This window comes from Cydia splendana, chromosome 6, assembly GCF_910591565.1.
Source record: "Cydia splendana chromosome 6, ilCydSple1.2, whole genome shotgun sequence".
Classification (NCBI taxonomy): Eukaryota; Metazoa; Arthropoda; class Insecta; order Lepidoptera; family Tortricidae; genus Cydia; species Cydia splendana.
The window spans coordinates 18,866,670-18,884,098 of record NC_085965.1 but is presented as its reverse complement, the minus strand read 5'-3'; the positions used below and the strand labels follow the sequence as shown (position 1 = coordinate 18,884,098).

At 40.0% G+C, this 17,429-nt stretch overlaps 2 protein-coding genes across 2 annotated transcripts; one reads left to right on the top strand and one right to left on the bottom strand.

The window, feature by feature from the left end:
• Positions 1–1,187: 1,187 nt before the first annotated feature.
• Positions 1,188–6,025, bottom strand: LOC134791906 (heparan sulfate glucosamine 3-O-sulfotransferase 3B1). Its single transcript, XM_063763024.1, has 6 exons — positions 5,713–6,025; positions 5,378–5,595; positions 4,276–4,356; positions 3,838–4,011; positions 2,817–3,042; positions 1,188–1,991 (listed from the first exon to the last, which is right to left on the bottom strand). Exons 1-6 carry the CDS (start codon positions 5,821–5,823, stop codon positions 1,755–1,757), a joined length of 1,047 nt encoding a protein of 348 aa, XP_063619094.1. The 5' UTR covers positions 5,824–6,025; the 3' UTR covers positions 1,188–1,754.
• A 528-nt stretch (positions 6,026–6,553) lies between these two features.
• On the top strand, positions 6,554–15,526 carry LOC134791728 (luc7-like protein 3). Its single transcript, XM_063762853.1, has 9 exons — positions 6,554–6,807; positions 7,122–7,317; positions 7,521–7,618; positions 8,285–8,436; positions 9,421–9,558; positions 10,037–10,300; positions 11,693–11,775; positions 12,717–12,800; positions 14,647–15,526. Exons 1-8 carry the CDS (start codon positions 6,703–6,705, stop codon positions 12,761–12,763), a joined length of 1,083 nt encoding a protein of 360 aa, XP_063618923.1. The 5' UTR covers positions 6,554–6,702; the 3' UTR covers positions 12,764–12,800; positions 14,647–15,526.
• The last annotated feature ends 1,903 nt before the right edge of the window (positions 15,527–17,429 follow it).

Here is a 17,429-nt window from a genome sequence, read left to right as displayed (position 1 = left end):
TTTGAATAGATATTTAATGTGGGTTGGTTCCCATTTGCAGAACTACGTCCAATTATAATAGATGTTCAGATAAAAAAAACACCTGTAAATCACGAACTTGAAGTAATTTAACTATCCTCGTAAGACCCAGGCCAATTTTTGCGCTTTAGAAACTAGGAACTTTCTTTTATTTCTTTATAAGAGTTCAAAACCTATTCAAGTTTTTTGTACTTGTATAGGGCTGCCATCTCTAAATTCGCCGAACCCAGACAAAGACTAAAAAACCCGGACATTTGGCGTAAATCGCATTTTTTTCCCGGACGTGTATTTATACGGTTTTTACCTACCATGTACACAATAATGCCGGTAAATAATTAAATTCAATAAGGTGTTTCCTCACAACAAAAGTGTCCAGAGAAACCCCTCCAGACGGCTTCCAAACTAGGACAAATCCGGGGAAACCCGGACGGATGGCAGCCCTTTACTTGTACAAGTACGCCGGGACTTACGAGGCTGTAATAAGTACTGACACAACCATAAAGCAAAAGAAAAATGACATAGTATAAACTACTTAATTCAACTAATGAGGCAGATCAAGTTGAAGTGAGGCATAGTTACTTAGGAAGCCTATATGACCTACTATAAAATTATGCCTTAAAATAATATGAAGAACACTAAAACTAATGGCATATGATGCATAACACTATAATAATACTGTAAATTACCGGTAGGTATTGCACTTGAGGAACAAAATTGCTTTAGTAACTATTTTATTATTAAATTATGATCTTTTAAACATATTAAATTACTTAAGTAATAGTAATATCAAGTAATAAGTGATTTGTGCTTGTTAAACTGATAATTCTGGGTATCACAAAAACTTGCTTACTCAAAATTATAATTAAATGTGTATAAAGTACTTAAAATGGAAGGACAATAGGAATCGATTTATTTCCCGATCGAATTATCGATTTATTTTATTTTAAGAACTAGGAATGAGCTACCTAAATATAGTCAAAAATGCTTTCTTAAGGAAAAACACATTAAAGGCCTGTGCACACCGGCTGCGTGTGCGTGACGTGCACATGCGCGTGCGGCATTGTAGTACGTATACAGATCATTATGAGAGACGGCACACCGCTTGCGTGACGTGTGCGGCTCCAACATTTTAGCGCACGCGCACGTCACGCACTCGCAAGCCGGTGTGCACAGGCCTTAAGTAGGTACTGTATTTTCCTGGAAACTAGAGTAGGTAATTGTTTATCATAATTTATTGCTAACCCATTCTCCAACCACAAACCTTTACAAAATGGAAGTTTTTTTATCTTACTAGCCGTTAAAAATTCGAATTCAGTCAACTAATTATAGGTCTTATTTAAGGTTTTCCCTAATTATGCAATAAAATTAATAGTTTTTACTACTCTATGGTCTTGTTCCTAAATTGGAACAAGATCCAAAGTAACTCTTATTGTAATAGTTCTCTATCTCAAAAAGCTCACATAATATCTTGTGCTACTTACTCTCAAAGCTAAATCCAAAGATCGGTGGGCTTATGTGTATACCTATTACTGATGACGTACCTAAGGTAATATCTATACCTTTTGCATTTTTAACTGTAACTGTAAATCAGTTTTCTCACTTCGACTATACTTCTGCTGTTGTCGCATTATTCCATGCGCAAATCATCGTAACTGCACCTACATTAAAATTATATTGTTACTAAATTAGGAACAAACTACCTTAATATCCAGGCAATAGCCATACATCACAACACATCAAGGCCACCCAAAATTTATACCAGATAATTCGTAAAACTTCTCATTGAACGGCCTGTAGAATTCCCTTAGAGTTTCTATGGTGGCGGGGTTGATATGGGGGTGGCTCCGGCCCTTGGTCTTGCCTAAACAGTGGGGGGTGGAACGGCTCTCTGACTTCAGGAGACAGGGGAAACCTTTGGAAGAGTTGAAGTAGAAATGCTTCTCGGTGATCACTCGTTTGAGGCCGAGGAATTCCTGAAATTAAAAGGAAATGTTGTTTAATGTTGTTAGAAAATCTTCTTCATGTAAAGGGATCAAACTTAAGACTAGAAAATAATAAGTAGTATTTACATAAAGAGGGAGGTACAAAGGTTAAGAAAGAGAGGTAAGAAATGTGATCCAGAGTTCCAGATTTGATGTGCTGTTGATGACTTCGCGAATTTATGTGCCACCAGCGTGCTTGCGACTCCATGGCAGTTACGTCTATAGGTTAAGGTGCAAGCTTCAGGCGAGCCGTGCGTATGTTTAACAATTGCCACCGTCGTGTTTAAAAATAGCCGGACCTGCACCCTTGGCATCTGCGCAGCAGGATCGCTCCCCAGCCGCTCTCCATTGACCAGTACTGTATACCAGCCACTTTCGTAGCCTCAGCTGTGGGAGTAAAAGAACTGAAAAGGGATGTAGGGAGGCTGTAAAAAGTATTATATATTCCTCAACAGTTTCGATGACGGCGACCTCAGCAATTACGGAATACGCGTATTATGCGCCCGAATGTGGCTGGCCTTGGTCTTAAAGACTCTTTTGCAGGCGTTACAGTAGAGTGGCCAGAGACGTTGCAGGTATACGTGTATGAGGGCTTCAGTCTCTTTACGTTGTTGGCGTTTGGCATCTAAGGTATTGAGGCGGTTTTCCTCAAACGATTTGGTGCGGTTAAAGATGGTAGACCGCCAACATGACCCGTCTGTAGCAAGCTCCTCCCAACGCTCGATGGTGCAAACGTTCAGGTGTCGTTTAAGAAGATGGGAAGGGTAGAAAGGATAATGGCGATAAATAGGACTGGAAGTGAAATATTCCGCATACCTGCACCCTCGCCATTTCAGCCGCAGGATCGTCTACCAGCCGCTCCCCGTTGACCAGCAGCAGGCGGTGGCGCGGGAAGCGGCGCAGCCAGCGCCGCAGCGGGCGCGCGTACACGCCGAGCCGCACGGGGGGCCACGCCGCCGCCGCCGCCGCCGCCGCCCCGGCGCCGCCCCAGCTGCCGTTCACTATGGCCAGCTCTTCGAAACGAGGGAGCGAGGGCGTTTTACTGAAAAAAAAAGTAATATACAGATTTGCAGTCAAGAAGACTGATCAATATAGAGATAGGTAGGTCACGAGCAGTGAATAATGTAACTAGTTAATGCTTGTGTAACTAATAACCAACTGAGAGTAAGTAAGTAAGTAACTGAGCTGGACGAAGGTCAAAAATGTTGCTAGACATTCTATGCCTTTTGCACCTCTGAAAAGAATATAAAATAAAAATCCTTTTATTTCCTGATATTTGTTACATGGATTTATGTTTGGTTAGGTTAGTTTTTGTTTTTTTAATTAAATTGGTTTTTTGTTAGTATTATTATTTATTAGTATTTTTAATCTTAGTCTAATAATAAGGAGAGAGAGAGAAGAAGAATAAAAAATTATAAAACTATGTAACCTCATTGAGCTTTATCCAATGGTCAGAGCTCAACAAGGGTGCAGTGTTAGGGTCGACAACGCGCATGTAACACCTCTGGAGTTGCAGGCGTCCATAGGCTACAGTGACTGCTTACCATCAGGTGGGCCGTAAGCTTGTTTGCCACTGACGTAGTATAAAATAAAAATCTTTAAAAATATTTCTTAAACCAAGCAAGATATTCATTGTTCAGCCCTAAACTAACTTGCTCTAGTATGAGTACCAATTGAAGGGATGTTTACAAAAACAACATAACTGCTTAGAGCGGTTGACACTTTTTTAAGAACATTGTTAATTGTTTCAGGTGTCAACCAGTGTAGCAGTTATGTTTGTTTTTGTAAACATCCCTTCAATTGAACTAGTGAGTTTTAGAGCAGTGAATGTACTTACCTTGCCGACTGTGTATAATCACTAATAGCCCTAGTGACAGGATCCCGGACAACTGCCAGCAGCTTCACCCCCGGATTCATGGCATGGACCCTCTTAGGAGCTGTCCGCGTCACCCAGTATGAGGGCGTCTTCTCCATTGTGATCTGGCCTTCGAGGGTTGGTGGCATTCTGTCCCTGAAAGTTTGATGCTTGCTTTTGTTTTTCTTGATATCATTATTGTAACATTGATGCAGTATTATTTGAATAGAAATATGAATACATGTTTATTGACTTGCATAATTAATCTTTGATCTTTTTGGAAGGTAGATTACTTAAACAAATGTCTCTGATAAAAACTTGCATGCATAATGCAAAATGAAGATTCAAAATACAATGGACTGAGAGCCCTTTTTATAGGCCTCTGGATGGCTAGAGGTTAAGCTTCCTTCAAACACATACCTGTACCATTCAAAGCCTTTATGATAAAATTTATCAAAAAAATGCACTTCAGAACCTGCGGCTCGCACATCTGGGTGTAACCTGAAATAAAAATTATCTATGTGTACTTACGAAATATTTCTATCTGTCATGCTTTGGTTTATGCATTTTACCAAAAAAAGAAATGGCACTATTTTATGTCTCTCTCTTTTTAAAATACCATGTAGTCCAATCATTATTACGTCACCGGAGACGCGCACGTCACGCGAGAGCACGTTAACCCCAAAACGTTCCTATGCTAGTACTGCCACTAAGCCGCCTGCTGTGTCCAAGCCTAAGCAGCGGCCGAAGAAAGGGGAGAGCCTTCGTGATCCTGTTCACAAGGACCAATCACAGCCGACTCTAAGGGAGTCGCGATGTGACGAGGACGGTTTCAAGAAGGTGAAGAAGAGAAGAAAACCGGCTCGTCAGAATCAGTGTGGTACCGCACCGACTGGACCGAACCATTTGCTGCGTCCTGCAACACCGTCGACGCTGCTGTATGTGTCCCGTCTACATTACCTTACGAAGATCGATGACATCGTAAAGTATGTGAAAACAAAGACCGGATTCATCCTGAGGGTCGCGAAGTTGGAATCTCGACACAATGCGAATTTTAATTCGTTTGTGGTGAGCGTTCCGACTGACCATCTAGCGACCATCACCAAGGAGGAGTTTTGGCCGAAGGGTGTCAAGTTTCGGCGGTTTCGCGGCCGGCTCCCTGACACTGCGGGGTTGCATAATGCATTGCAGCCATAATGTGATATGTAGTGTTTAGTTTTTTAAAGTTTAGTTTTAAAATATATTTTTATATAATATGTATGCTAGTTTTAAGGTATTTATGTATGGGCCATTAGTTGCCTGAAATAAAGATTTTCTTTCTTTCTTTCTTTCTTATTATTAGTTCGTTTGTATGCATAATCAGGTTTCTCTGCAGCAGACGCCTTGGCAAGTAGCCAAAATCTCAACAATGCTGGGTGGGGTAGTTGTTATACATAGGTAGTGCTGCAAGGCTAAAATCTGCACCCAACAGAGTTGACTTTGAGCATTCTAATTATTGTTGTGTATATTATGTTGGACTTACCTTAAAAACTCCAAAAGTGCTCTGGTTCCACATTTCTTAACACCTATAATTAATGCATCAGGCAATCTTTTCACTGGCATTACATTTTGATTTATAAGTCTCCGGTATTTGTAATCACTAGCATCTAGTGTGTTGAAACCAAGCAGAGAAACAAAACGAACTGCAGCACTTTTATACTTCGAATAATGTTCCTTCAGCAGAAAACGTTTCAGGGAAAACTGCAATCAAAACAAGCATGTTATTCAAGTCCATAATAATTTTAATAAACTAAGCTAAAACATCTGCATTGTAAAGTAAATTTTCATTTGTAGAACACAGGTGTAATGCTTGCTTACCTTTCTTTCGTCAACTAAACAAGTATTCAAAACATAAAATAAATATAATAGAAATAATAATATGAAATATATAAACAATGTTCGTTTCGAAAAAGCCGGAATCCATTTCATTGCTGTTTTTCGGTTTCATAACTTTGTACTTAATGTAAACAAACTGTTATCATGGTGTAGAAATCAGGGCTGTTTATTTATAAAACTTATCAGAGTAAGCTAACACAATCATATGGGATTGTAAAAAAAGATATCACCGAAATAATATAAAATCAATTCAGCGGACATCCGATCAGCCTGTTTCCGATATCCGATTTTTCTCAAAATTTTCCATTTATTTTTCTTTGCACGACAATTTGATGACAATCGAGCATGTTTGAGCAATAGATTAAAACGCTATAGAATATATATTTTCTTATATGAATGGCAACATTATCTTTTGTTTTTAAATCTGGCAACTTTATAATTACTAGAAAATGTTGCCAGATTGAGCTATTTACTGGATTTACAGTATTTATGTAAAAAAAAATAGTGTTACGAAGTAAGACATGCAATTATTTTCAATTACTCTGCAGCTGACACGGGTGGTTCACCGGGCAAAATTATTTACACAACGACAGTTTAAAAAAACCTCTTGAGGTTATATCGTAATATAAATATCTAAAGGAAATAAAAGACTAAAAAATCTGATACTTTGTTACACTAAAATGCGGAATTTTAATCTGCTGTAAGTGACAACACCGGTTTTTTTTAATCTATTCAAGCGTTGGTTGAGTTGGTTTGGTTGAGTTCAATGTTCAATTGAGTTGAGTAGTGTTTACGACGTTGACGTATTAGAGAAATACAGATTTGAGAGTAATTCTCTTTTGTTTTACTGCTTTAGTGTTGAATTGTTTATAATCATCAGATTTAAGTTTTTGCTCTCAAATGGTTTCATATTTATTTAGAAGATAGCTTTATCTAAGTTGCTGTATAAGTTAAAAGCCAAAAACAGGCGCAATGGCGGTGCTGGCTGCAGCTCAGTTGCTGGACGAGTTGATGGGCAGACATCGGAACACCAATCCAAATGAGAAAATAAAGAAACCTAATTGGGAAGACCAGGAGGTAAGCCTTTTTAAATGGGTTTCGCTTTATAAATAGATTTGTACGCTGTTTTTTTGTCACTTAGGAAGATTTTGAGGTTATGAATTTATTGAATTAAGTACGCTGTTTCTAAGGCGACTGACCGGTTTGCAGTGATGCATGACTGCATTGCCGATTCTGAAATCTAAATTTTTTACAACTCAGCCGTTGTAAAAAATTTAGATTTCAACATAGACAATAAATAAAATGATTTTTTTTTATCTTATTTGTGGGTGAATTCAATGCAATATGAATCCTTCAGGCTATTTTTTCATCAATTTCACGTGTTGTTTCAGTACTGCAAATATTACATGGTGAAGTTCTGTCCCCATGACCTCTTTGTGAACACGAGAGCCGACCTGGGCGTGTGCCCCAAGGTCCATGACGATGAGGTCAAGGACCTTTTTGAGAAGGCGGACGCATCGTATAAGAAGTCGCAATATGTGGAGGAGTTTCTACGGTTCTGCCGGCACATGATAAATGATGTTGAAAGTATGTATAATTTAGTTACTATACAGTTGTTGATTGTGAGTTTGACTGGGTATAAAGAAAAGTCCTAGTATAAGTTGATTCACAATATTATATGAATCAAGTGAATTAATTATGCTTCATTGTGTACATCAAATAAATATAAGTGAAATATTCATGTTTTGGCTTGTGTAAAAAACTAGCATCTTATTATTTTTCTGTTTTAGGGAAAATCCAAAAGGGCAAGCAAAGATTGGAGTTGATGAACTCTAAACCTGAAGGTCCACCGATGACCCAGGCGCAAACTGAGAAAAATCAAGAACAGGTATTTACATTCAAATGTGTTAATTCTTTTAGGGCCGTCTTAAACTATACTGGGGCCTTTAAGCACATAAGAATTTGGGGCCTTTTGGAAAGTAAAGAAAGCAAATTAAACAAACATTTTTCTACTATGATCTTCTATTTATTATTGGTAATCAAATATACTGTTACTGTCTGTCCTTGGGGGCCCCCTGAGGATGGGGGCCCTGGGCATGGGCCCCATGTGCCCTTATGGTAAAGACGGTACTGAATTCTTTCCACTTCATATAGGGTGGCCACACACTCGACGAGTGGAATGGGAAGTAGTGAGGGAAGTATGGTGGCCAAAGATGAGTAACATGGCCACACTACGTCGCAGATAGAGGTCTGTTGTGTCCAGATCTGCTGAATGCACACTTGGTTGTATTCCTTTTACTAAAGAGTTATTAACAGTAAATTGAAAGGATTGACCTTCAATCCACAAAATAAGATAAAACTTCATTGAATTGTCAATCCAAAATCATTAGTAGCATCTTCTTCTTTTCATCCTGTTACCCTCTGCTGGGGTGTAGGGCTTGAATCATATTCTTCCATTGACTCCAGTCCTGAGCGGCTTGGGTAACAACCACCAACCATATTAGTAGCATAACTGGGAAAAATTCAAATATTTAAGGCATAATCATCTTGACAGGTCCAACTGCTCTCTGAGAAGGTACAGGCGTTGGTCCAAGAAGCTGAGGAGGCGGGTACGAGAGGTGATGTAGAACAAGCCCAAGGCCTCATGAAGCTGTGTGACCGGCTCAAAGAGGAGAAGGACACTTTACTGAAACAGCAGGAGAACAGGTATGATATAACCAAATGAACACTTTTATCATTCAAAATCATCACTTAAAAGTAGTGAACTAGTGATGTACCGACTATTGATTTGGCCGAATAGCCGACTAATCGGCGGTTGGATGGTCGATTAGTCGGTCAGGTCATTCGTTTTGTCTAAGTTTGGTTCAGATGCACTTAAAAAACAATTGTTTTCACATTATAGTAACGCTAAAAAATATAATAAAATAAACAAAAAAATCCTACAGACTATATTTATAAGAAAGCGACCATACGGTCAATAATTTGAACAAAAGTTTTCGTACGCACCCTAAATAGGAATTTGGGTAAAATATGTGAAAAGCTAATGGTAAATATTTTCTGTTTATTTCTTTTTAACCTGTTTTTCGGTCACTTATAAAGTGCTGACTAATCGGCCATTTTTGCTGACTAGTCGCCGACGAAATGAGGCTGGATACCCAGCTTTCCCGATCCCTAGCTAAAAGTCAATTCCACCGGCCAACATGATTTACCAAGTCGCTGCCCCAATATTACAGGGTTCTATGTTACATTTTCAAGATAGTTGAAATTCGACTTAATGTCACTATGACAAAGTTCAAATTTCAGTTCGATAATAGTGAAACATAGAACCCTGCAATATTGGGGCAGCGAAGTCTCTACTTCTTCTTTTCATCCTGTTACCGACTGCTGGGGTGTAGGGCTAGAATCATATTCTTCCATTGACTCCGGTCCTGGGCAGTTTGGGTAAATAACCCAACACACCCAACTCTTGCTCCACGGAACTGTATCAAGTAAATTTAGGGCAACCATGTGTCCATTTGTCGGGCATCTTCCAGGTCAGAGCCATGTTGGATAGGTAGGTGTCAAATACAATTTTTCATAGTTGAAATAGCACTTATGTTACAGCAATGTTACAGAGTGTTCTGGGCTAAAATCTGGTATAGGCTGTTGACATTGAGGTAGAGGTAATTAACTGACTTATTATGTTTATAGCCATTGGTCCATGACCGCGGAGCTGGCTGCCGCCCAAGAGAAGCAGATGGAGGTGTGCCCCGTGTGCGGCGCCTTCCTCATCGTTGGTGACGCTCAGCAGCGCATCGATGACCACCTCTCTGGAAAGCAGCATGTTGGGTAAGTCTTTGGTCCATGACCGCGGAGCTGGGCTGCCGCCCAAGAGAAGCAGATGGAGGTGTGCCCGGTGTGTGGCGCCTTCCTCATGGTGACGCTCAGCAGCGCATTGATGACCACCTCTCCGGAAAGCAGCATGTTGGGTAAGTCTTTGGTCCATGACTACGGAGCTGGGCTGCCGCCCAAGAGAAGCAGATGGAGGTGTGGCCGGTTTGCGGCGCCTTCCTCATCGTTGGTGACGCTCAGCAGCGCATCGATGAACCACCTTTCCGGGAAGCAGCATGTTGGGTAAGTGGAGCTTTTTTAATCAACTACCTATGGCAAAGCCAAGACGAATGGTTGTTGGTATTTGACCGTGGCGCTGGCTGCAAGACTCGAAGTAGCAAACTTTTCGGAACACTGGTCACTGATATATTTCAACGACGAATTTTGTAATTATTTCCATATTTCTCTATCTTAAAGCCAACACTTGTCTTTGCAGCTACTTCAAACTCCGTCAAGCCTACGAAGAAATGATGGAGTCTCGTGAAAAGGAATTACAAGAGAAAGAGAAGAAGCGCCGCGAAGAGCGAGACAGAGAGCGCAGCTCCCGCGGCGGCGGGCTCGGCTCCGACCGGCGAGACAGGGAACGAATGGAGAGAGACAGAGAACGCGATCGCGGAGACAGGGATAATAAGGAGCGGGACAAGAAAGATGACAAGGGCGACAGGGACAAGGAGAGGGATAAGGACAGGGAGCGTCATCGGTAAGTTGATTTTGTTGAAAGTTCTTGCTTGCATGGGCGGACGCAGCACGAGCGTGACACCTACGCCATGATTAAGGCCGATTCGATCTTCGCTCTAACTTATTTGTACACGTATTGGCACGAGGGAGATGCTCGGGCGAATAAAATGACATTGAATTGAAATCAGGGATGTTGCGGACGTAGATTTTTTGACATCCGCGGATGCGGATACGGATATTTAAAGGTTCACATCCGCGGATGCGGACGCGGATGTCAAGATTAGGTACTTAGAAAACGTCAAATATTACATTTTTAGTATTTTTTTATTAAAAAAAACGAAACGTTTAGTATTTGAGCAAGAATATAGGTGCGTTATATTTAATAAACAGTAACTTGGCCGACTTTTCTGGATCTAGACGATTTCGTTATAGGTAATGACGAAATTACCTAGCACTTACGCCGCCGCTAAGACTTTCCTGTACCGACTTGTTCGACATCCGCATCCGCATAAGCTCCGCATCGATTTTATGCGGATGCGGATGTTGAAAGTAATGCGGAAGTTCCGCGGTTGCGGATGCGGATGCGGATGTTCGCAACATCCCTGATTGAAATATAATTTGGAATTGGCTTCTATGCCGCTTTAATCAGATCAGCTGAGTTTATGTCAATTTCAGTAAGACAAAATTGTACATTAACCTCACCAACCTTTTTAGTCTATTGTAAAACAGCTGTAGAGGAGTAAACAATAATAACCCTCTTAGTAGGGCGTAGGGAGTTAGCAAGGGGGCGTTAGAGTAGCTATACCGTCAGATATTTGGTGTTTCATCTCCATAAAATTAATAATGCTCCAAGCATTCCTCATAGGCGAGCCCTGTGCTTGGTGCGTGGCGCAAACCACATCCCCTCCGCTTCCTCAGTTCGAGAATACTTTGCTCGTAGTATGCAAGAAGACTATTATTATTTATTATTATTGGGGGTGTTGAGGGCCTTTGAGTGTCGCATCGACCAAGCGTTGATCTATTGTGACGGCCCTTTAAAGTATATTACTAATGCCCGTTGCATCCAGAAAGTTCCAGATTCTTTGGGCCGTAATGTTCTGTACCTCATAGGGTTGCAATACGTGCCGCCCTAGGTAGGTACTTCTTTTTGACATTAGTGGTCCACAGGAACAGATAATGTGCATTGCAGTCTCCTCTGACTCCTGACAGAACCTGCATGTCGCGTTTTGTTTCTTGCCAGTTTGAAACATGTGTTTATTCAACTTACAATGTCCAGTCAGTATTCTAGTCACCGCGCAGGTTTTGTGCCCTTTGAGCCCTAGAAGTTCCTTAGCAGTTTTGTTGTTGCACCCTTTGATTAGAGCTTTCGAGTGTTCTTGTCAATAGTTAGCAGTTCTGATGAATTATTTTCTAGACCGAGCCGTGAAGAGAAGGGCGGCCGCCACGACGAGCGCGACCGCGACCGGGACCGCGACCGCAGATCGCGCAGGGAGAGAAGTAAGTACAGGACATTGCTCAATACTTGTACAGATATATCGGAGCGGCCACGGTGCTCACAAATATCTGAGCACGCCTGTATTGTTAAGAGCCAACGGGAGTGGTCATTTCTCCATACAAACGTACTCTTCGTTTTCCTCCGTGGCTTTTGAAGCTAGAGCAATTATTTTTTCAACACAGATTAATATTGTCAATATCTGTGTCGGACCGTTTTGCTTTTCTTGATATTTTTGTTTTTTTAAGGCGCTAGAGCCCTTCAAAAATGGCCAAAATGGCCTAATTGACTATGCCGCAATGAGAGGCGTGGCATTCAAAATTGATATCAATTAGCCAAAAAAGCAAAACGGTCCGACACAGATAATTTCATAATCATTTAGATTTCCAAATTTGGTTACGATTGGTTAAGTTTTGGAGGAGGAAACAGAGGAGTACGAAACCTCGATTTTTGAGATTTTTCGCCTTGTCCTTATCGCACTACTTTTAGGTGCCGCTTCCGTTAGCGAGACGGGTATATTTACCTAAAATATTTAAAACTCAGCTCCTGTTTCGTCTTAAGGCGTTAGAGTGCGTGTTCAGATATTGTGAACACCTTGGCCGCTCCGATATATCTGATGGCGTCTACGTCTGTACAAGCATGTAATCACTACATACTAGTGGCTCTGTGAGATGCGTCATTAAAAATTACCGAAAATAGAATCGACAAAAAAAAATCCTTATAATTTTCATTACCTGCTCCCAAAATTCCAAGAGTTCCATTGAGAAATGCGATCATTAGAAAAGATGGATAGACGAATGCATTTGTACAGTCAGCAGCAGAATAACGTTCAGAATGATGTACACAGAACCTTATTCTCTTGACATTTGAGTCCGTGTGTATATAATTTTGAGCCCTAGCTACTTGTGCAAACTGTAGCTAAGCTAAAACAAAACCATATTTCCAGGGTCGTCCCACGATCGCCCGCGCCGCCGCTCACGCGACCGCCACTAGCTTCTGACTGAGGTATCACAAATAGCGCCTCACACCGGTACGTATACCCCCACCCCCCACCACTTACCCACCCACCCCCCACACTCCACACGACCGACCCCGCCCCATGTTGATCATGATGAGTAATAAACGAACATGTTGTTTTACAGCTTAATGTAATACCAAAATATATGGCAAGAGTCCTTTGTACTCTCGATTCGATAATTCGTCACACCGACGGACTTGGCAGGTATTTGATTGGTTATATTTGAGTTGCCGCGAGCTGGGAAAACGCATATTACTCGAGCGCTGTTCATTCAAAAAGAAACCTTAGCGCTCGGGCAATAAAGTCGTTTATGATAGCAGCACGGCTTCGTCGTCGTTTGAGGTATTTCCAACATTTTTCGCCGCTACCTAAACAGAGTTGCCACGCGGATCGCGGGTCGCGTATGCCATGCCAGGTATTTGTTAGGGCTCCCAGACCCTTTTGAGACAATGACAAACTGACTACATGGCCAATAAATTACCTACGTGTCTCTTGTCTTTTCAGATTTCATGTTTATTCCTACAGATTTTTTTTCAAAATTAGTCAGTTAGGACATGATCATAGGTTGGCGTATTCGGTGTGTGACAGGTTTGATTTGAAAAATGAAGTAAAATATTGTAAAGTACACCATTTTGAACATTTTCTGTTTTAAAATAGGGCGGCGTGATAGCGCCATCTGTTCTGTTATATTTTTGCAAGCAAAAATAATATTAATATTAATATCTACCTCTTGAATTTTTATGCTGGAGAGTCAGCGCCACCTCGCGTCGTCTACTATCGCGGCAGGTGCCTGTCGATAGCAGAGGACGCTGGTTCGATTCCAGCCTGGGGCACTGGAGGCCTTGGTCACTTTTTCTTAGTATATGACATTTTATTTCAGTTTATAATTTATATAGTAGTGTTTTTACTTGATAAAAACAAATTAAAATATTTTTCAGAAAAATAATTTAATTTGTTCGTATACTTCTAATAGTATTAATAACTTTACATTGGTATTTTTCGGTTCTAATCTGTGGGCTTCCTATGCTGCCCCCTACAGTTCACACACCCCCTTGACCGTTAGAAGGCCTACTTTGGACCTTCATTTGAATTATTAACTTGAGCTTGTCACTTTAACGTTAGAAAAAAATTTCCTATGCTGCCCTCTACCTTTTACGACTGTTCCTCAATAAAGACAATAAATTAACTGAAGAGTAATATCCGATCTCAAATCATTCACACCCTGAAAACCCCAGCCATTGGCCATGCTACGTTTTCGATGTGAACCGTTGCAGCGTTGTATCGCTATTAACTTGCCAACAAATAACGCGCCACCGCGGCCCGTGGGATATATGCCTAGCCAATGAGAGGATAATACAACATCTACCATGTACTTCCAGGTACCCAAATCTTGTAATGTGTGGTAGCAGGGTATCACTTTACTAATTCATTAAATCTGATTTGAAAACCTGCTGCCATAACATAAAATTTAACCCTTGCACCCCATTGGATGATATCTATCAATGATTGAATGTTTATAAAAAAATCTTTCTCAAAACTTAATCGGAATCTAAATTAACCCTTTGAACCCTTTACGTCATAAACAAAAACATTGCTCACACGCCAAGGTCATAGGCGCAAACGAGATAATATAACCTATATGTGTTCATGGCGCTGTGGGACGACTAGTTATGACGCCTTTAGGTGTTCTTGGCGTTCAAAAGGTTAAGGATTTAAGCACAGACTAGTACAAAGACACAGAGTACCGACTTCAAAAAGTTTGCTGACTCATTGAAGTATATGATCTCATTCATTGATAGATTCATCCATGTTAACATGCTCAAGTGCCCTTTACTAGCTGGCTTGATGGACTTTTCAGTTGGCACCCCGTAGACGAAGACCGGACCCGGACCACAAAAAGAGGTACTTTTGAATTAAGCCATCTAACCACTGAAGACAGAAGGCCGCAAGCAATAATCCAGAAGTCCACAATACTCCCGCGTTCCGAGGTGACATAGAATTACCCGTAGTTTTAAGGTACTTTGATTGTTGGTTAGATTACATAAAAATCTACTAAACTGTCATTGGAATAGTTAATTATGATCTTAAACTGCGTATAAGAATGTAAGTCTTGTTTAAGAAATACCTTCATTGGTAATCATTTAGATCTTGAGTAACTACAAGATACAATGTGCGTTTCTCCATAAACTTCCTGCCTCGCACAGCTACACTGTGGAATAAACTGTCGCCCACGGTATTTCTGGATCGATACCACCTTAAAATCATCAAGAGAAAAGCGTACTCCCATCTTAAGGGCTCCGGTAACGCAATTGCAACCCATAATTGCTTACCATCAGGTTCGTCTGCTCATTTGCCTCCAATATCATAAAAAAACAACGCTGTAAATGTCAATGCTGACGAGAGTCGATGACACTGATTTATTTTTGGCAGATTTTTTGTAATCTAATTATCAATCGGAGTTTAATAATAAATTAGGTGTTATTCAAGACGGTTTACACCAAGTAGCGTCCTGCCTAGGACCTTGTTATTTTTACGCTTAGAGAATAAATGTAAAGTGTAGATTTCTGTTTCCTAGGAAGCTCTGTAATGTTAAATATACCAGTTGCCACTGAGGAGTGATTCAGGTATTTATGCAATTATTATTTTTTCGTCATAATGATGTTTTTGTGATCGAATTTTGTTGGACGACTTGAATGTGTGAACTATGAATTATTTCGAAGGAATAAAAAATATAACCATTTCTTTGTTTCATTTATTTAACTTACCTACTTCCTCTACTTAGGTAGGTAGCTTCCAGTCCTTTCCAGTTATCGGGTCGCATTTTATAAGGCTGGTAATCTGTAATCGTTGTTTGCTCCTCTTTCTAATAAATATGGTTGTAAGACTTGTAATTGTAAGCCTTTTATAAAATACTACGTACTCTGGTAACAGAAGTGACCTCTCAGACCTCTGCCAAATCACTGAATATAGTGAATATGGCATCAAAACAACATCAAAATCTTTAACTAAAGAACGCGGTTAATAATTCGACAAAATACTGTGTATAACCTTTGACCCCCTTTTTGTATTTTTTTTCCAAACCAGAATCATTACTACGTATGACCGCCAAGGACATACGAATTCACACCCTTCCGTGTTTTCTGTCGATTTAAGGGTTAAAAAATCCCATGAATTAAAAAGAAAGAAAAACGCATCCTATTTTGACTTATGTTTCGGCTATACTTTTTTGCCGTGTAGTGCCTACTTTATCCGGAGTACATACCTATGCCTTCGCATCTCCGAACCTCCGTGCCTTAATGGGGCTGTTCATAAATTACGTCATCTATTTTTGACCCCCCCCCCCCCCCCCAAAATCATCCAAAAATCATGCTTCGAATGACCCCGTTTCCTACTACGTCATGCTACCATCATCCAATATCCAGACACCCCCCTAATTTGAAATGGCGTAATTTATGAATAGCCCCTTTATAACAATAGGTAAATGAAAAGGGTATCCTGCCATCAAGAGTATCCTTGATACATAGTCCATAGTTTGAAATACTGCTGAGAAATATTTGCATGCAGAGCTGAACACGGTAAGCAAAGTTTCAAAACTACTTTCTTCAGTCGCATCGTACAATTTCTGAAGATGTGCTCAACTACGGGAACTTTTTATTTAATTAGATTCTGAATAGGTAGCTATTCATTGGAAAAGAAAAGTGTCACCTAAGGAAATACTTAAATGCGATGAGTCTCATTAGACTAAAAATAAGAAGTAGAATAACTAAAAATTTGCGACGAGAACTCGCTTGAATATTTTATTTTTCATATCTCATGCTCTGAAAGTGTGTCGTTGTTGTTCTAAAAGGTGCGCAGAAAGTGATACGTTTATGCTCTAGCGCAGAAAAGTGGTGTACTCCTCTGCGTCCCCGTCCCACGAACAACTGGGTGGAAACAAAATGGAAAAATAGTGTCTTTATTTCCTCGCCTGGAACAATTGGTAATTGTTTAATTTTACTAATCCCACGTTGATCCTTTTTTTTATGAAAAATGATGTAAGTAAATTGTTAAAAACAAATTATTCTTGATTTCTTTCGTTGAATTCTATTTACTCGATTTCATAAGGCGGGAACTAAAAGGAATACACCAAAAATATTTTTTAAACCTTACACAAATGAGCAAAGGCAGAATCTTATACAGCCACAGTTAAACGTTTGTACGATATTAAATTGGTTTTTAAAATTATTTAGCACTATATCCATGAAAATAAAATAAAATACAAGATAAAAAATTCTTTTATTATTAATTAAATTGTTATTTAATATTTAAAATACTTCTGTTATGTTATTACGTGGTGCGGCGCACCAAGGTCGCGGTGCGGTCCGGTAGTCTGTTGCGGCTTTTAGAACGAAAAAGTATAAAATTAAAAAGTAAGAAGCAATCCCGCTGATTTTCATAATTACTATAATGAACAAATAATTTTAAAATTACTGCAGTTTGTTAAAAAATGTGTGGTTTCGTAAATATTGCAATCTAAATGATTTTCGCTAGGGGTTATTAATCTTCACACATGTAAAGTCAGATTGCAAGTAAGTCCTAAGGAAAAAAATCATGGCCGTCGTCTATTAGGTACTTCAATTACTGATTTTGCGAAATTGCCTT

Excerpts from the sequence above, each read along its gene's own strand:
- LOC134791906 (XM_063763024.1), bottom strand. The coding sequence starts at position 5,823 with ATGAAATGGATTCCGGCTTTTTCGAAACGAACATTGTTTATATATTTC. Across the intron at positions 3,043-3,837 it reads GATTATACACAGTCGGCAAG|TAAAACGCCCTCGCTCCCTC; the intron begins GTAAGTACATTC and ends TTTTTTTTTCAG. Across the intron at positions 1,992-2,816 it reads CTGAAATGGCGAGGGTGCAG|GAATTCCTCGGCCTCAAACG; the intron begins GTATGCGGAATA and ends TTTTAATTTCAG.
- LOC134791728 (XM_063762853.1), top strand. The coding sequence starts at position 6,703 with ATGGCGGTGCTGGCTGCAGCTCAGTTGCTGGACGAGTTGATGGGCAGA. Across the intron at positions 6,808-7,121 it reads CTAATTGGGAAGACCAGGAG|TACTGCAAATATTACATGGT; the intron begins GTAAGCCTTTTT and ends GTGTTGTTTCAG. Across the intron at positions 7,318-7,520 it reads CATGATAAATGATGTTGAAA|GGAAAATCCAAAAGGGCAAG; the intron begins GTATGTATAATT and ends TTTCTGTTTTAG.